Here is a 20,021-nt window from a genome sequence, read left to right as displayed (position 1 = left end):
AGAAACGGACGTAAACCTCATGAGCCAGGAGGCCGAGGAAGTGTGAGGAGATGCTTTTCAAGCACAGTGTCCAGTAAACCAGCAGATCCTTTGATCCTGTTCTCGCTGTAGCCCCTGTCCGCTCAGTGCCGCCTCCCAGAAAGGCAGCTCCCACCCCCCGTCCGCACCAACTCTCCACAACCCAAGGGAGGGACAGAGTCGGAGAACCGACACCACCACACCGAGACTTACTACAGCGGCAACCGTCCAGACAGTGTGGTATCAGCGAAAGGGTTGATCAGTGGAACAGCATCGGTCACCTGGAAGTAGATCTACAAAACCGAGTCACCTGTCAGGGAAAAAGAGCAAAACCAACGTAATGGAGCTCAGGGACAGCACCCAGGCCTAGAGTTCAAACCCCATATCCAACAACAACAAAAAGGACTCACAGGGTGTGCAGCACAGAGAGAATCCTCAGGAAAAGGACAGGTCCTGGATCATCATAAAGCACCGATGCGGGTTAATTGCTTGTAACAGACACACAACTCTGTAGGGCATGTAGTTAATGGAGAGAGAAACACATTGAAGAAAGGTGCAATCTACCTACACATCTTGTAAAAATTCCTCTGCCTTCTGCACAATTCTGCTGTGAAGCCAAAACTGCTCTAAAAATGTCTTCAAAAACAGATAAATACATTACAGACTAAAGTGTATTAGTACCTCCTCAACGCTCATTTGTTTCTACACTGTTGAAGACAGCCATTTGGGGCTCAATCTACTCTTCTGCAGCTGACACTCTTTTAATATGACCTATAAGATTCACACAGTTGGGATGAGGGAATTAGAGCCGAACGCTGTGCCGTGTCCCCTACACCTTGAAGCCCACCCTCTAAAGGATGGTACAGAGTGCTGAGCTCACCGAGGCTGCGGCCGGCCAGCAAGGCGTGGCTGAGGGGGCCGTGCCCAAGGGGACCCGAAGCACTTAGAAGGTGCCACTGCATAAATAAAGGAAGTTTATTGCTGAGTTTCTTAAGGATCATAAGCAACAACTCTCATAAAAACAGTAGTAAAACACAGTACACAGGAATGTCCGCGGAAGGATAATAAAAGCATCCTAGCAAATGAACCTTAGCTACAAAGGCAAAGCAATGCAGCAAGAAATGCTGTTGGTAATAAAAATATATGTTCCATGTGTTTATTACATATTGTACAAAATAAAATATTGCACCTTTAAGTCACAGAAATATTTACAGGGTATCTTACACACAATCTTCCCTTTGAGTACCTTCATCAGTCTGCTGTGGTGGGTGACTGCCCACCCCTGAGCTGTGTCCTCCCCACTGCCCCCCCTCCACTCCCAGCCGCTGGCCCTCCCCTCGCGGTGGCGTCTGTCCCAGTGTCCGTGCGGCTGAGGTGAGAATGGAAGAGGCCTGTGTCCAGAACACAGACAAACCCACAGCCAAGCCGCCCTGCACGTGTCTTACGGATGAGGAGCAAGGCCCGGCGGCCTGCCGGCCTACAGACAGCTCTCGAGGACACTGAAGGAGAAGCTGCTGCTGATCGGGCCCTCGAACGTCCCGACGGGCCGAGCGCCAGCAAAGTTCCCACAACCACGTCGGCTTCAGAACTCGCCTCCCAAAGCGAACCAGCAGCAAGCTGACCAGAGGTACCTCTGCCCTTCCCTCTGTCAACACCAGCCCCGGCCTAGTCGAAACCTAGACCCACCGAATCCTACCCTAAAGCCAACCCTGGCCTTAACTCACCCCAATCCCAACTCTAAAACAAACCTTTAGCCCTTTTGCTCTAAAGCCTAACCCCATCCTAAAAGTATAACTTAACTCTTAGTTGTATAACTTCCAGTCAACCCTAATTCACTTTGGATTTCCTGGAAAGATCAGCTCAAATTAAAACAAATATTTGCTATAAACAAGTTTTTCCAACTATGTTTCCTATTTAATTTATTATATACTTTGCAAAATAAAAATCCTCAGGAATACTATTTTATGCATAAATTAGGTCTAATAAGGCTTTGTTTTAGTGCTTAGAAAAACATTCCATTCACAGCTAAAAGGAAAGCTTTGAGCACACTACAGAACCAGTGGAGAAGCTACCGTGTGCTCTCTGACTTCCACGACGGGCCGAGCCCCAGCTGCTCCGTCTCCCCCCACGGACGCCCCGGGGTCAGGACACCATGCCCTGCACACCACCTGCCCGGGAGACCCTCTCTCCTTCACAGCTAAATGTAAGGATCTGTGAGAGAAAAAAGTCACTAGTGCCAACATCCAAAAAGAGACTGGCCAGAGCTTTAAATCTTAAATGCCGTTAAACGTGTTGAAACTACAGTTTAAGAGAAGAGGGCGCGGCCGCTCGCTGTTTCCCAAGTCTTCAGGGTGGATGACTGCCAGTCCACAGGTCGCAGCAGGCCCTGCTCTGCTTAGGGCCCTGGCAGTCTCTGATCACACAGACTTGCTGAGGGGCCAAATGCATGGCCACACCTGCCGTGATTTCTTTTTAACTCATCCAGGAACCTGTCACTTACAAGGACTGAGTTCAGAACTGATGGTGGGAAATGTTCACCCAATCTCAACCTTGCTGTTTTCACATCGGCCTCAGCATGGCGTCTCTAGGAGGGGAAGACTGCTTTCCTACCCTCGGAGCCTCACCGCTGCACCGCCAGAGGCCTAGCCTTCTCGGTGCGGCTGGCAGCAGCTCTGTTTGTAGAGGTCCAGAGAACGCAGATGCAGGCGCCTCAGGAGCCGGCAGTACTGAGTTGTGTCTGTGCAGTTTCCTGTGAAAACAGGAGGAGCACAGTGCGGGGGTCACTGGAAATCTAGGAAATGATTTGATTTTCTGGAAGTGTATAAACTGAGGTCACAGCGTGAGCAGCCAGCCGGCGCTGGCTCGGGCTCTCGACCGCTGCTGCGCCCTGGAGTCGGAGGTGCATGGGGCTCCCTTCTCCCTCAACCAGGCGCTGGCTGGCGTGGGGGGCCCTCCCCGCCCCGGGCCTGGCGCCGCCGCTTGGAGCGCTCAGCTTCCGCCAGCCCCCAGACCCCCACAGCACCGCTGCCTAGAGAGCAACCTGCACGAAGCCTGACTCAATTTCAGGACACCCGCTGGCCTGCAGGCCATGAGGTCAGCTCCACGTTGGCGGAGGGGACAGCGGGGCAGGAGGGAGAGGGTGGGGAGCCCGTGGGTGCGAGAGTTCACCGGAAAGCCTCCCCGCGCCTCTGCCTCTCAGACCACGCTGCCTCCACAGAGGGCCAGGCCACGTCCACCCGCGACAGCCCCTCCCAGGGTGCGGGGGGGGGGGGGGGGGAGGGAAGGGGGAGGGCTGGTACGCACCCCCGCAGGCAGGCCCCAGGCAGGGCCTCTGGGAGGGCGGCCTGCGTGTCCGCGCACAGTGACTCTCGGCCACGGGTCGGCAGGTCTGGGCGTGGACGCAGTGGACTTCCCGAGGCTGGACGCCCGGGCCGCAGGCTGCCGTGCAGGGCTTCCAGGGGCCGGGGAGCCAGCAGGCCTGGCAGGCCCCCGCCGCGCAGCTCCCCCGCCAGGGCTGTCTGGAAGGGACACAGGAGTAGGGGACCGAGTCACCGCGGGACAGAGCGTGGGTGAAGCTTAGCCAAGGGGCCAAGGTAAACTGGAGGAGGCGGGGTGAGGGGGGCCTGGGGGTCCCCAGGGAGCCACACACGCCCCTCCCGGCCTCGCCCCTCCCGGCCGCACCCCCGCAAAGCCTGGAGAAGGGCGGGACGTCCCACGGGGGGGCAGAGGTACTAGGTTTCCACTCCACACCCGTTTTCTGCCACACCCTCTAGAACGGCGGTGACAGCCCTCCGCTGGGCCGCCCGCCCTCTCCGCTGAGCTCTGACCACGCCGCGGCCAGCTAACTGAGTTCCTGCTTGCTTTCAGCTCCAGGGGTGGGACCAAGGCAAACACTGACTGTCCCCAGGTGCTGGGGCTGTGGTGACCACCAGCAGCCATTTCAAGTTTGCTGACAAGCCCTGGGTTTTCTGTTCTTAAGCCCCTGAGGCACATGCTGGTAGGAACAGGGATGGACGCAAGGCCGTCTTATCCGCACAGAACGGTGGATTTACCCTATTCACCTTTAGGCCACTTCCAGCCTTTACAAAAATGCATTCAGACCCTTTATTTCCAAGTAGAGCCTCCCTCTGGCTCCTCCGGCCTTTCAGCCAGAATGGAAATTCAGTGTTCTGATTTGCGCGGTGGTGTCCGCCCTGGAGGGTAGTGCCACCTTTGTGGACACAGGGCCCCTGCCAGGGAGGATGACTGAGGTGGCCCGAGCCGTGTCTCGCAGCCGGATACCTGCTCCCCACGACCTGCCCTGGGAGGGGTTTAAAACTACCAAACAATTCAAGCAGACATACACGGAGTGACAGGGCAAAAACCCAGAACACAAAGACCTCCCATGTTTCTGCTTACAGCCCTTCAGAGGCCCACTACATTCCCCCTCGGATTCTTCGAAGCATTGTGGTGGCCCTGTGGGCGTGCGTAAACCAACAGGGAGCGTTCACACACACCGAGACCACGGTGATAACCTGTCCTGCTCATGCGGTGGACGCAGTACTACAGCTGGCCTCCAGGGGGAGACTCCATCAAAGGGTTTCCGCTCGCAAGCCTTCTGAGGGGCGGAGGGAGGGGGAGGACAGAGACAAATAAAGCCTTGCACCAGAAATCAGGCAACACACGTGGAGCGCCTGGAGAGGACTGCGGCCCCCAGGCCAAACCCGCGTCCTCGGGGGAGTTTCCTCTTTTTCCCAGCCGAAGGGATCTGAACCCACACGGCCACTTCTGCTGGAGGCCAAGCAGTCAAAGATGGCAGACAGGGGAACACCTGTCTTTCCTCAGTGCTAGCCGGTCCCCTCCGGGTGCCTGTTTCACACTCAAATACCTGTGCTAGGGCTACAGTCGCTCACGTATTCTAGTGAGGAGCGCGCTGACGCGCGCCATGGGCTTTTCCATCATGGGAGGCCGCAGGCGCGGGAGGGATCCCTCCCTGTGCTGCCCTGCGGAGGCCGTACCTCTTCCTGGAGTCGCAGTCGGGCCCCGGGCCGCTGCGGGGGCCACACGCAGGACGGCGCGGCTGCCCCCGGCCGGCGCGGCCCGTGCAGCGGGCAGGACACTAGGAGGAAGCACAGGTGAGTGTGAGCTGGGCTTGCACTGGGGGGGGGGGGGGTGCTCAGGCAGGGCCTGCAGTCCACAGACGCTCAGGCTGTGAACGGAGCTTCGCGCTTGCACTGGGGGGAGGGGGGGGGGCGTGCTCAGGCAGGGCCTGCAGTCCACAGACGCTCAGGCTGTGAACGGAGCTTCACGCTTGCACTGGGGCGGGGGGGGGGGCCTCCGGGCAGGGCCTGCAGTCCACAGACGCTCAGGCTGTGAACGGAGCTTCACGCTTGCACTGGGGGGGGGGTGCTCAGGCAGGGCCTGCAGTCCACAGACGCTCAGGCTGTGAACGGAGCTTCACGCTTGCACTGGGGCGGGGGGGGCCTCCGGGCAGGGCCTGCAGTCCACAGACGCTCAGGCTGCGAACGGAGCTTCGCGCTTGCACTGGGGGGGGGGCGTGCTCAGGCAGGGCCTGCAGTCCACAGACGCTCAAGCTGCGAACGGAGCTTCGCGCTTGCACTGGGGGGGGGGGGTGTGCTCAGGCAGGGCCTGCAGTCCACAGACGCTCAGGCTGCGAACGGAGCTTCACACTTGCACTGAGTGGGGAGGGGGGGGGCCTCCGGGCAGGGCCTGCAGTCCACAGACGCTCAGGCTACGAACGGAGCTTCGCGCCCTCCTCAGTCCGGGAAAAACAGCTCGGTTTCCTTAGCAGGTCACACATTTTCAATATTCACCATGCCCACCAAGTTCTCATGTTTGGGACGGCCTTTCTTATCATAATAGTTCTACTTGCACCCAATTACTTTTACAATAAGCTCTTCCGTCGAGTGGGAACTTCTTTTTGGCATAGGTACTGGTTTTATTTTTCTTGTATTTGTCAACTACTCCCATACCATCTCTTTGTGTAGATTGCACTTTCTGTTTTATTGCCAGTCCTGGGGCTTGAACTCAGGGCCTGGGCTGCTTTTGCTCGAGGGTAGCGCTCTACCGCTTGAGCCACAGCACCACTTCTGTTTTTTCTGAGTGTGTGGTGCTGAGGCATGGAACTCGGGCGAGGCGAGCCCTCTACCCTGAGCCCCAGCCCCAGATCTAGATCACACTTGGACTGATCCGTGATTCACGTGCCGAGCAACTCCCCACTTCACACCACAGCACCAGGGTCTGTGGAGTTGCCATAAACACCATGGCCAACCACACGGCTGCCAGCGCTCACACAGCTCCTCTCCCAGTCTCCTCCGGGGCACAATCAACTCTACCTCTGCACCTCCCCGTTCTAGACAGGTGTACGCGGCAGGGTGTGGGCGGGGCCCTGCGTGCCGGCCTTCCCCGGCCCACGCCGGCTGACCTGGCTTCCTGGCGCAGGCGCCTGTCGGTCACATGGGCGGTTAGGACACGGCCTCCTCCCCCGGGGCCGGGCGCTGGAGGCACATGCGTGGCGTGGCGCGGGCTCAACCGTGCCGTCGGCTCTCCTCCTCTTGCAGGTCACCTGCCGGCTGTGGAAGCCGCGGCCACACGGCACCGAGCACGCTGACCACGCGCTGGTGAACCACCTGGGAAGGAAGGACGGCACTGTGGTGAGGCCCCTCCACCAGGCCTTCCTTCGGGTCGCTTGTGAGAAGGGGCCCACCCCGTCTCAGCACAGAAACCGGTGCCTGTGTGTCCTCTTCCGTAGGCGGCCGAGCTAGCCGGTGGCCATGCAGGAGAGCCACGTGCTTCAAGTCGCTGCCCAGCCCAGGAGGCAGGGCTAGACACCATGGAGGGCCAGTCGTAATCCAGTTCACGGAACACAACCAGGGACGCACTTCCGAGCGTCTGTGTGGCCTGCTCCCGTCAGCCACACGCTCGCAGGAAATTAACCACGTTGGCTGAGGTCGTATAACTAAACTGTGAGCAGAGCTGAGACCGGATTCCACCTGAGCCTGGGGCCGTGCTGTAATGAGGGTGGGGGATGGAGCCTGCCGACGGGCTTGTCATTGACAACGTCAATGAGCAGAGGGGCCCCCACCCCCCGGAGGCCCGGCCGGCCAGCCAGCCAGCCAGGGCCACCACGCTCGGCCTCTCACTGACATATACTTCATGCTACCTTCAGTGATTACAAAAAGGCCTATGCCCATGGAGTCATCGCGTGTATCTAATTTTATGTATTTAAAGCCTTGTGGGATAGCGGAAGATGTGGGTAACTGGCCTGTGCCCCAGCGCCGGCCGCCGGCCGCTCCGGGAAGCTCCGTGCCCACCAGTTTGCCCACCCATGAGGCTGGGCAGCAGCAGCCCCCTTGGCGGGATGTGGAACCAAGGCCCGGGTGTGGGCGCAGATGGCGTGGGCCAGGCCCCGTGGCTGTGAGCACAACTTGGAAGCAGGGAGGGAGAGGCTGGTGTACCTGGCCGGGCAGTCCTGGGCGTCACAGGGCTGAAACCCTGCCCGCGGCTTCTGGCGGTGTGCACAGAGGGCCTGGCTCACTTCCTGCCCGCTGGCCCCCACACACCGGGGCCTCTGAATGCGGGCGCCCGGGGGGCCGCAGGCGGTGGGGCAGGGCGTCCAGGGACCAGGCTCCCAAACAGGCTCTGAGGAAGAAGAGACACGTCAGGACACTCCAGACGGGGCTCAGAACCAGGGAGCACACCTGGACATACTAAACTGTTTTATGAAGTAAAGAAATAAACGTGAAAAATGTGCGTTGTCTTTTTTAAAGTCTCGTTCGTGTATAATAAAACGCTTCTATCTCAGCTGTACAGCTTATGAGGTTTCACGATTGTATGATCTTATCAACTACAAACCAAAGTAAGGTATGTAACATACTTCTCGGATCTAGAAAGATTGGTTGATCAGCAACCATGGCTGACTATCAAGTGAACACATATGTGTGCACGCAATAATTAACAGCAGTATTATGTCAAAAAGGACAAGCATAGGAATCCTGTCATGTGATATCAGGTGATGGAATACTGATTGGCAGCTCGGAGTCGTTCCCATCTCCCCTCCGCTCTCCTTTGGACCCCAGGAGGTGAGGGCATAGAAATCACTTCCTGCAACGGACAGGACAGAATGGCATTGTTGTGTGCTCCCTCAGAACGGAGTAAAACGGGCATTCCCAGGGCAGAGTCAGTGTGGTTTCTGTGATCTCCCTGTGTGTGAGCTACAAGGAGCTGTGGTCACCGGGAATGGCTTTGGCGTACCTGGCATGCGAGGCTCTACCTTACTTTTCTGAAGAGTTTCTCAAGCTTGGAGTATTAGGTTAGATTTGCTGCTCCAGCATTGATACGTTAAAAGGCAGACAGGTAGGGGAAGGGTTTCTGGTGGTGGAGGTAGTGGTGGCAGTAGTTGTGGGGCTTAAACCAAGGTCCGTACGCTGTCTCTGAGCGTTTCTGCTCAGGGCTAGCGCTCTGCCACCTTGAGCTACAGCTCCATTTCTGGATTTCCAGCGGTTCACTGCAGAGGAAAGTCTCACATATTTCCTGCCCAGACTGGCTTCAAACCGCAGTCCTCAGATCTCAGCCTCCTGAGTACAGGCATCAGCCATCAAGGCCCAGCTAAGGGAAGTTTTGTTTTAGGCTTTGCAAAAGGGATAAAAATAAAAGAACGGACTCCAGCCTTTCCTCTATTCCCACGTTGCTGATTGGCAACAGTCCTCAAGTGAAGATCAACATCAGCTCGCACCCAGGGCGCGTGCCCTCAGAAGCAGATCGCATCCCCAAAGTGCCTCCGTGGAGGAGGAAGCCCAGACACCGAGGGTGGAGCGTATGGGTGGAGCTGGCCAAACGCTGAGGGATGATTTCACAGCTGCAGAAGGCAGAACTCAGACGGGCCCTTTACAACAGGTCTCACCAACAGGGAATCCCTCCCTCCCTCCCTCCCTCTCTCTCTCACACACCCCCAAATCCCTGACCTTGAGGCAGGGGTCCTGTCGGGTCACTGCTGTTGGGTCCAGGTGTGGAGGCCCAGGGACCTCCCTTCTGATGGTCTTTAGGAGACACAGCATCGCTGCCTGGCCATCTTCGCTCTGAGGAAGCAAGAGAAACATGTGACCAGTTAGCAGCCGCCTCACTCCCGCCTGAGTGTTTCAAAGACAACTCCTGAAAAGCAAATGCTCTCTGACGGAGGGCTGGGGCCCGCGGTCTGTGGTGCTGGCACACCGTGTGGATGGGAGCCAGGCCCTGTGCCCCTGAACCTTCCCAGACTTCTAGTCTGAAAGTGGGATAAGAATCCTCGCCCGCCTTCCGTGAGAAGTCTGGGGAGCCAGACCGGCCAGGGAGAGCTCCCGCTGCCCATCTCCCCCGTTCCCGAGCCCTGTGTCCCCCGTGGGGCCTGGGACGCAGCCCTCGCCCATTCCCCAGCCCCGGGTCCCCCGTTCCCGGGCCCCGGGTCCCCCATGGGGCCTGGGACCCAGCCCTGGCCCATTCCCCAGCCCCGGGTCCCCCGTGGGGCCTGGGACCCAGCCCTGGCCCATTCCCCAGCCCCGGGTCCCCCGTGGGGCCTGGGACCCAGCCCTGGCCCATTCCCCAGCCCCGGGTCCCCCGTGGGGCCTGGGACCCAGCCCTGGCCCATTCCCCTGCCCCGGGTCCCCATGGGGCCTGGGACGCAGCCCTTGCCCATTCCCCAGCCCCGGGTCCCCTGTGGGGCCTGGGACGCAGCCCTCACCCATTCCCCAGCCCCGGGTCCTCCGTGGGGCCCGGGACACAGCCCTCACCCATTCCTGAGCCCCGGGTCCCCCGTGGGGCCTGGGACGCAGCCCTCACCCATTCCCCGGCCCCGGGTCCCCCGTTCCTGGGCCCCGGGTCCCCCGTGGGGCCTGGGACCCAGCCCTGGCCCATTCCCCAGCCCCGGGTCCCCCGTGGGGCCTGGGACACAGCCCTTGCCCATTCCCCAGCCCCGGGTCCTCCGTGGGGCCCGGGACACAGCCCTCACCCATTCCTGAGCCCCGGGTCCCCCGTGGGGCCTGGGACCCAGCCCTGGCCCATTCCCCTGCCCCGGGTCCCCATGGGGCCTGGGACGCAGCCCTTGCCCATTCCCCAGCCCCGGGTCCCCTGTGGGGCCTGGGACGCAGCCCTCACCCATTCCCCAGCCCCGGGTCCTCCGTGGGGCCCGGGACACAGCCCTCACCCATTCCTGAGCCCCGGGTCCCCCGTGGGGCCTGGGACACAGCCCTCACCCATTCCCCGGCCCCAGGTCCCCCGTTCCTGGGCCCCGGGTCCCCCGTGGGGCCTGGGACGCAGCCCTCACCCATTCCCCAGCCCCGGGTCCCCCGTGGGGCCTGGGACACAGCCCTCACCCAGCAGGTGGAGCACAGAGGTAGCCTCTGCCTCGCCCAGGGCGTTGGCGGCTGTGCACACGTAGGTTCCTTCATGTTCAAGCGAGACATTCCGCAACAACAGGGAGCCACGGGGAAGCAAGGAAGCCCTGTCGCCCAGGGGTCCTCCTCTCTTCGACCACGTTACGGCGGGCGGGGGGACTCCTGCAAAACAGCAAACACGACAGAGGTGAGGCCGTTAAGAAGAGCGCCAGAGCCACGAGACGCGCGCCACCCCTGCCGCTCCCGGCAGGGTCACCAGAAGCCTTTGAAACAAATGTGCAATTGCGACCCAGGATTTGCTGAGCTCACACACCGCAACGTGCTACCCAAGGGAAGACACAGGTCCAGAGAAACATGACGTTGTCCCATGATGCTTTCGGGAAATTTCCAGAGACAAAAAGAACTTGTGAGCTTCCAGCTAGGGTCACTGGCAGAGACTGCAGAACAGAGCAGGGGACCAGGAGGGGGCCACGCAGAGCGCCGGCCACTGTTGGTCCATCACCCACGCTGTTCTTGTCACCCACGGGCATCAACAACCGTGTGACTGTCCCCCACACTCCATCACACACTCAACAACAACCGTGTGACTGTCCCCCACACTCCATCACACACTCAACAACAACCATGTGACTGTCCCCCACACTCCATCACACACTCAACAACAACCGTGTGACTGTCCACCACACTCCATCACACACTCAACAACAACCATGTGACTGTCCCCCACACTCCATCACACACTCAACAACAACCATGTGACTGTCCACCACACTCCATCACACACTCAACAACCGTGTGACTGTCCACCACACTCCATCACACACTCAACAACAACCATGTGACTGTCCACCACACTCCATCACACACTCAACAACCGTGTGACTGTCCCCCACACTCCATCACACACTCAACAACCGTGTGACTGTCCCCCACACTCCATCACACACTCAACAACAACCATGTGACTGTCCACCACACTCCATCACACACACGCAACAACCATGTGACTGTCCCCCACACTCCATCACACACTCAACAACAACCGTGTGACTGTCCCCCACACTCCATCACACACTCAACAACCGTGTGACTGTCCCCCACACTCCATCACACACTCAACAACAACCATGTGACTGTCCACCACACTCCATCACACACACGCAACAACCATGTGACTGTCCACCACACTCCATCACACACTCAACAACCGTGTGACTGTCCCCCACACTCCATCACACACTCAACAACAACCATGTGACTGTCCACCACACTCCATCACACACTCAACAACCGTGTGACTGTCCCCCACACTCCATCACACACTCAACAACCATGTGACTGTCCACCACACTCCATCACACACTCAATAACCATGTGACTGTCCACCACACTCCATCACACACACGCAACAACCATGTGACTGTCCCCCACACTCCATCACACACTCAACAACCGTGTGACTGTCCCCCACACTCCATCACACACTCAACAACAACCATGTGACTGTCCACCACACTCCATCACACACTCAACAACAACCGTGTGACTGTCCCCCACACTCCATCACACACTCAACAACCGTGTGACTGTCCCCCACACTCCATCACACACTCAACAACAACCATGTGACTGTCCACCACACTCCATCACACACACGCAACAACCATGTGACTGTCCACCACACTCCATCACACACTCAACAACCGTGTGACTGTCCCCCACACTCCATCACACACTCAACAACAACCATGTGACTGTCCACCACACTCCATCACACACTCAACAACCGTGTGACTGTCCCCCACACTCCATCACACACTCAACAACCATGTGACTGTCCACCACACTCCATCACACACTCAATAACCATGTGACTGTCCACCACACTCCATCACACACACGCAACAACCATGTGACTGTCCCCCACACTCCATCACACACTCAACAACCGTGTGACTGTCCCCCACACTCCATCACACACTCAACAACAACCATGTGACTGTCCACCACACTCCATCACACACTCAACAACCGTGTGACTGTCCACCACACTCCATCACACACTCAACAACAACCATGTGACTGTCCACCACACTCCATCACACACTCAACAACCATGTGACTGTCCACCACACTCCATCACACACTCAACAACAACTGTGTGACTGTCCACCATACTCCATCACACACTCAACAACAGCCGTGTGACTGTCCACCACACTCCATCACACACACTGAACAACAACCATGTGACTGTCCACCACACTCCATCACACACTCAACAACAACCGTGTGACTGTCCACCATACTCCTGTCCATCACCCACACTCAACAACAACACTTGACTGACTGTCTACCAGGCTCAGATAAAGGCCATCTTCCAGTCCAGGTGCAGAGAGGACACTGCAGAGAGCAGAGGGCATCTGGAGTTAAGTGCACACCCTTTTCTCCTCCTTGGTAGTACATAACTACACCTTCAAGATAGGCAGGGCCAACCATCTGCCAACCCACACCCAGAACTCAACATACAGTGAGAAGGACACACAATCTTAGAAATCTGGAACTTTTAGCTTTTAGAAACAGACAAGCTTTTCAGGTTCTATTATTCAATAAGAGTTTTAGAAATGTATTTTAAGTGTAGGTAAAAGTAAAATCACTATTGGCATCTTTATGGGTTATGCAAAATGTATTTGGCTATAACAACAAAAAATTATGAATTTGTCTGAAACATGAATATGAGCTGTGGGGGGGGCCCTAAGAATGGGGAGATGGGAAGGGATGGGAAGGGGAAACAAAGGAGGAGGCAACAATGCTTGATAAGAAATGTACTCATTACCTTGCTCATGTAATTGTAACCCCTCTGTACAGTATTTTCACAATAAAAAACTTACTAATAATTAAAAAATTAAAAAATTAAAAAAAAAGAGGAAAGAAGCACACTACAGGAAAACAACAAAATGGCAAGAAACATGAGCATTTCTCCATCCTAATGTTAAACAGCAACAGCTCAACTCCCCAACCCAAAGACAGAGCAACAAACTGGATCAAAAAACAAAATCCAACTAATTATTGTCCCATATACAAGGAGCTCAAGAAATCAACTCCACCCATAGCTAATAAACCAATCACTAAATGGGCAAGGGAGCCAAAGAGAGACTTCTCAGAAGAAGAGGTAAGAATGGCAAAGAAACACATGGGGAAATGCTCACCATCCTTGGCCATAAAGGAAACGCAAATCAGAACAACTGAGATTCCATCTCATCCCTGTAAGATTAGCCGACATCATGCATTCCAACAACAAATGTTGGTGAGGATGTGGAGGAAAGGAATCTACTGCCCTGCTGGTGGTAATGTAAACTAGTACCACTACTCCAGACAGCAGTCTGGAGGTTCCTCAAAAATCTAAACAGACCTTCCCTACAACCCCGCCACACCACTCCTGGGCATCTACCCTAAGCCTCATGAGCCAGGATAGGACAAGGACCCCTGCACATCCTTATTCACAACAGCCACATTGTGCAAACAGCCCAGATGCCTTACAACAGATTGGATCCAAAACATGTGGAATGTTACACCGCCAGTAGAAAGAATACTATTATGTCATTCGCAGGGAAACGGGCGGAACTAGAACAAATCATGTTAAGTGAGCTCAGCCAAGCTCAGCCAAATGCCACATGTTCTCTCTCAAGTGAAAGCTAGACCTAAAATGCAGCAGGACATAATAAACTACACGGGACTCTAGGCACTCACTCACCGTGAGACCAAAAGAGGGTGTTTGGAGGAGAGGATCACAGAGGACAGTGCCCGTGAGCATCCCACCACATAACACAATATTTATCACAGTAAGCTTCAGGAAATGGAAGCAAGAGGCTGTTTGTGTTCTGTTTGCCCTGTTTGTTCATTTATCTGTCTTTGGGAGGGACAAGGGTGAACAAACGCAGCAGTGGTACTCACTAGATGCAATGGTGAAAATTATACAGCCTGTGGTGGGGGATGAAAGGGGAAAATTGGGAGAAAAGATCTGACCTCTGTGACCGCAACCCCTGTGCACATCACTTTTACAATAACAATAAAGTTAAGTTTATTATCATTAGTGGAAAGGTTTTTAAATTATACACACCACTGATTTTCACTGATGTTCAGAAGGTGGCATCTGCCCTTGTGAGTGTGTGGCAGGTGCTTGTCTATGAAGTGAGGCCTGGGCAGAGGGCCCAAGACCCTCCCTGTGTCCCATAACCCAGACCCTCCCTGCGCCCTGCACCCCAGACCTCCCTGCGCCCCAGACCTCACTGCGCCCCAGACCTCCCTGCGCCCCAGACCTCCCTGTGCCCCAGACCTCCCTGCGCCCCAGACCTCCCTGCGCCCCAGACCTCCCTGCGCCCCAGACCTCCCTGCACCCAGCACCCCAGACCTCCCTGCGCCCCAGACCTCCCTGCGCCCCAGGCCTCCCTGCGCCCCAGGCCTCCCTGCGCCCCAGGCCTCCCTGCGCCCCAGGCCTCCCTGCGCCCCAGACCTCCCTGCGCCCCAGACCTCCCTGTACCCAGACCTCCCTGCGCCCCAGACCTCCCTGCGCCCCAGACCTCCCTGCACCTCAGACCTCCCTGCGCCCCAGACCTCCCTGCGCCCCAGGCCTCCCTGCGCCCCAGGCCTCCCTGCACCCCAGACCTCCCAGGCCTCCCTGCACCCCAGACCTCCCTGCACCCCAGACCTCCCTGCGCCCCAGGCCTCCCTGCACCCAGCACCCCAGACCTCCCTGTGCCCCAGGCCTCCCTGCGCCCCAGGCCTCCCTGCGCCCCAGGCCTCCCTGCGCCCCAGACCTCCCTGCGCCCCAGACCTCACTGCGCCCCAGACCTCCCTATGCCCCAGGCCTCCCTGCGCCCCAGACCTCCCTGCGCCCCAGGCCTCCCTGCGCCCCAGACCTCCCTGCGCCCCAGACCTCCCTGCGCCCCGCACCTCCCGTCTCAGGTGAGGGAAATGCAGTGCACCTGTGCTGAGCCACCGTCCAGAAGAGGACAGTCTCTAAGACACAAGCTTCCCAGCCTTCATAATGTCACCGTTTGTCCCCAGAAAGCCGGGCCTCGGCAGGACGCAACGGCCCTGAGGGTGGTTGCTGTCCACGAGAAAACACAACCTTCACCAAAGCTCCAGTCAGAGCGGCACCCAGCTCCACGCGGCGGCATGCACCGGTGCTGGCGGGGACGCCCTGCGAGGCGGCGGCCAGGTGAGGCCAAGTCTGGCAGCACTATGTCCAAGAAGAGCTGAAGCTGGGGGGCGGTGATCAACCTCGACCCCCCAAACTTGGAGGAGGAGAAGGAGGAGGAGGAGGAGAGAAGGGAGGGGAAAGAGAAAAAGGAGGGGGAGGAAGAAAGAGAAGGAGGAAGAAGGGAGGAAAAAGTGGGCGAAGATGAGAAGAGGAGGAGGAGGGAGGAAAGGGGAAGAGGAAAGAGGGAGGGAAGAGAGTGGAGGGGAAATGAGGAAGAGGAGGAGGAGGACCAGGAAGGAAGACAATGAGGAGGAGACCACCCTGCTGTCCGCCAGCAATGCAAGAGCTCAGGGCGCGCAGGGCTCCGGACCCCCCCTCTCCCCCCGCACAAGGCCTGGCTGGCTGTAGAGACAGAGCTGATGCTTCTGGGCCTGGCATTTTTGCCGGAGGCTGTGCCCCCAAGAACGGCTCCACTGAATTCAGTCCCGGATCCAGTCTCTCAATGGCCGTCTCTCTAAACGCTCGACCAGCCACGGGGAGTGAGGTTCAGGTGAAGGCTTCTTCCGGCAGATGGCAGACATCCGGTCTGTGTTTCAGAGTCCTCTGTGGGTGGCCGGCGGCACCAGCGGGAAGCCTGTGGTGGGGAACCTGCTCTCGGGCCACAGACCCTCGGCTGCCTCTGCAGGGGGTGGAGCTGGCCCCCAAATTCACATCGCTGTGGGTGGGGTCCTTCGGGGGGCCGGAGAGATCTGCCAGAAGTCCGTGTAGGCCAACACTGCAGGACTTCCAGGGGCTGAGAAGTCACGCCCTGGGGACTAGCAAGCGTCCAGCCTGTGGAGCCAACGGCACGGAGCCGTGGCTGCGGGGAGCCAGGGGGGAGATGCGGGCGCAAGCAGGACCGGGCGGCCTCGGTTCTCACACACTGCGCCACCCAGCGACGGACGCGGCCCTCACCGCGGCCTGCCCACCCAGCAGGCCAGTCCTGCCGCTCGGCTGAGAGCCGGTCAGGGGCACACCAGAACCCAGGATGACATTCGCTCGCAGGCTTTGTGAAGTCACCCCGGGAGTTCACCTACATCAGTGCACTGAAAGGGAGGTGTCTGGGCCGTCAGGCAAAGGGAAGACAGTGAAAATGGCAGCGGTCATCACTGACAGCGGTCATCACGGACAGTGGTCATCACTCACAGTAGTCATCTGACAGTGGTCATCACTGGCAGTGGTCATCACAGACAGTGGTCATCTCCTGACAATGGTCATCACTGACCGCGGTCATCACAGACAGCGGTCATCACTGACAGTGGTCATCATTGACAATGGTCATCACGGACAGCGGTCAAAACCTGACAGCTGGCCATGTGTCTCCCTGAGGCCATGGTCATGTTCGTTCACCTCCCACGGGACTCTGAGGGCCACACTCACCTCCCACGGGACACTGCAGGGTCACGTCTGCCCCCAGGGCGGCCTCCACGGTACTGCCCACCACGGCTGAGAGGTGACTTTGCTCTGGTTTGGTGACGTTTCTTTCAACAGAGGAGATGACAGGCGCCGCTTAATTCAAAGACAGCAGGAGACACGTTAGGCGCCAGCCTGTGGGGCTGCGCCCGCCAGCCGTCCACCCGGGGGGGCTGTGCCCGCCAGCCGTCCACCCAGGGGGCTGCGCCCGCCAGCCATCCACCCAGGGGGCTGCGCCTGCCAGCCGTCCACCCGGGGGGGCTGCGCCCGCCAGCCCTGCCAGCCGTCTACCCAGGGGGCTGCGCCCACCAGCCCTGCCAGCCGTCCACCCGGGGGGGCTGCGCCCGCCAGCCGTCCACCCAGGGGGCTGCGCCCGCCAGCCGTCCACCCAGGGGGCTGCGCCCGCCAGCCGTCCACCCAGGGGGCTGCGCCCGCCAGCCGTCCACCCAGGGGGCTGCACCCACCAGCCCTGCCAGCCGTCCACTCAGGGGGCTGCGCCTGCCAGCCGTCCACCCAGGAGGCTGTGCCTGCCAGCCCTGCCAGCCGTCCACCCAGGGGGCTGCGCCTGCCAGCCGTCCACCCAGGAGGCTGTGCCTGCCAGCCCTGCCAGCCTTCCACCCAGGGGGCTGCGCCCGCCAGCCGTCCACCCAGGGGGCTGCGCCCGCCAGCCGTCTACCCAGGGGGCTGTGCACACCAGCCCTGCCAGCCGTCCACCCGGGGGGCTGCGCCCGCCAGCCGTCCACCCGGGGGGGCTGCGCCCACCAGCCCTGCCAGCCGTCCACCCAGGGGGGGCTGCGCCTGCCAGCCGTCCACCTAGGGGGGGCTGCGCACGCCAGCCCTGCCAGCCGTCCACCCAGGGGGGGCTGCGCCCGCCAGCCCTGCCAGCCGTCCACCCAGGGGGGGCTGCGCCCGCTAGCCCTGCCAGCCGTCCACCCGGGGGGGCTGCACCCGCCAGCCGTCCACCCAGGGGGCTGCGCCCACCAGCCGTCCACCCAGGGGAGGCTGTGCACACCAGCCCTGCCAGCCGTCCACCCAGGAGGCTGTGCCTGCCAGCCCTGCCAGCCGTCCACCCGGGGGGGCTGCGCCCGCCAGCCGTCCACCCAGGGGGCTGTGCACATCAGCCCCGCCAGCCGTCCACCCAGGGGGCTGTGCACACCAGCCCCACCAGCCGTCCACCCAGGGGGCTGTGCACACCAGCCCTGCCAGCCGTCCACCCGGGGGGCTGCGCCCACCAGCCGTCCACCCGGGGGGCTGCGCCCGCCAGCCGTCCGCCCGGGTGGGGGCTGTGCACGCCAGCCGTCTGCCCAGGGGGCTGCGCCCGCCAGCCCTGCCAGCCATCCACCGGGGGGATGGACCGAGGCTTTGAGGGTCATTGCAGCCACCAGACACAAGCAGTGGTTTGGTTTGTAACTGACATTAAGGACAATGGTCCCTTCGATGGATTGTTTGAAAAAAGCAGGAACTGGGTTCAGAAGAAGCAAAGACGTCCCGCTGGCAGCTGCAGTGTCTCCAGGCGCTGGATGAGCTGACGCCCGCACAACGTGCCTGGGAGTGGGACGACCGAGCTTTGGTGTCCGGGAGAAGCGACGGGCAGGGTCCCTGACCGGCCCTGCGCCCTGCGGTCTCCGCCTCCGGGAGGCTCTCACGGGGAGGGGACAGGAAACGCTTCTCTTCAGTGGAAATCTTTCCCCAGTGCCCACTCCAGGGCCTGCTCCCACCCCGCTGTGAACTTTTCGGGGCACGTGGGACTTCAGCCTGGGTGCGGACGGCAGAGTGTGGACAGAGTGCTGGCTCTGGGCCGCCGTCTCCTCCCTCTGCTGCCTCAGCGTGAATTAAATGCACACCCGCCCGCCCCAGGGAAACACTGCCCTGGCGTGGCCAGCTCAAAGGCCCCTGCCCAGGGACACACGGGGAGGGGACAGGGCAGCGGCCAGCTCCCAGGTCAAGTCTTGACCTCAGGGAGGAATTCCAAGGGCCGGCTGGTAGAACTGGATGGACGGATGCAGCAACCTCTACCAGATGCCGACTTTCTTTCCCCAGCTGGTGAGACTTTAAAAGTCCATGACATCGAGAGTACCAACCAAACCCCCGTCTCGTCCCCCAATTCTTCTGCAGTGTGCCCTGAACCAGCTGATTCCAGACTGAGGTCCCAGGGGCCACGTGTCACCCAGGCATGGGTTCAAGGCCCCGGCTCCCACCTTCATCTCAAACCTCCTAAGGCCGACGCCCGGGGTGGACGCCAGCAACCTGGCTCAAGCCGGCAGGAGACCGGGGCACACTCAACTCTGAGAAGTGTCCTGCTTGAGTTTAACAGGGAAAAAGCAGCAGATCTAGACATCCTGGCATTACCTGCCCAGAGCACAGAGGAGCTCTCCACGTCCGAGCCCAGAGGATTAGCCACGGCGCATTTGTAGATTCCTTGCTCCCTCCTGGTTGGGTTCCTGATCTGAATCCTCTCGGCTCCTTCCATGACTATCCTGAAAGAAACCCACAGTGCATGGTCCCCACCGTTGCTGGGGAGGCTGGCGGCGGGCTGTGGAGGACCGAGACGGCGCTACGGAGGGGGTTTGTAACGGTGATCTGCCGACAGGCAGACACTCGGTCTAGAGGGTGGGAGCTACACGCCAGGAGGGACAGCCTGCCCCGTGGCCCTCCGACCCCATCCTTCAAAAGGTCAAGCCTCTGGCACTTTGAGAGTCAGAGCTGACCAGGCAATTATCCAGAGAAATGGGAGCGTTTCTTCTGCTTCTAATTTCACCGTTCCATAGTGCGTTGACTGGGGGCAGAGGGGGACATCCTGTGTGTGATTTATTTCACCATTTCCATGACCTGTGCGGAGTCTAACCGCGGCCCTTCTCCATGAGTGGAGTGCAGTCACGCCTTCGCTTCCCGCCGCTTCCTCCGCTCACCCCCGGGCTTCAGCCACCATGAACTCCAGCTGTCCCCAGAACACCTCCCAATCGTTCATCCCCCAAGCGTCT

At 59.3% G+C, this 20,021-nt stretch overlaps 1 protein-coding gene across 1 annotated transcript in view; it reads right to left on the bottom strand.

Annotated features, from left to right (window-relative positions):
- Positions 1–1,942: 1,942 nt before the first annotated feature.
- Positions 1,943–20,021, bottom strand: part of Adamtsl3 (ADAMTS like 3) — a 107,770-nt gene continuing 89,691 nt past the window's right edge. Inside the window, 9 exon segments of the mRNA XM_042669658.1 lie at positions 1,943–2,767; positions 3,322–3,536; positions 5,016–5,116; positions 6,443–6,647; positions 7,476–7,659; positions 8,982–9,095; positions 10,365–10,547; positions 17,008–17,136; positions 19,390–19,517. Coding sequence (XP_042525592.1) covers positions 2,661–2,767; positions 3,322–3,536; positions 5,016–5,116; positions 6,443–6,647; positions 7,476–7,659; positions 8,982–9,095; positions 10,365–10,547; positions 17,008–17,136; positions 19,390–19,517 — 1,366 coding nt within the window. The 3' untranslated portion in view covers positions 1,943–2,660.

Source organism: Dipodomys spectabilis, unplaced genomic scaffold (genome assembly GCF_019054845.1).
Source record: "Dipodomys spectabilis isolate Male_0828 unplaced genomic scaffold, ASM1905484v1 ptg000501l, whole genome shotgun sequence".
In the NCBI taxonomy this organism is placed as follows: Eukaryota; Metazoa; Chordata; class Mammalia; order Rodentia; family Heteromyidae; genus Dipodomys; species Dipodomys spectabilis.
This window is presented reverse-complemented; position numbering and strand designations above follow the sequence as displayed.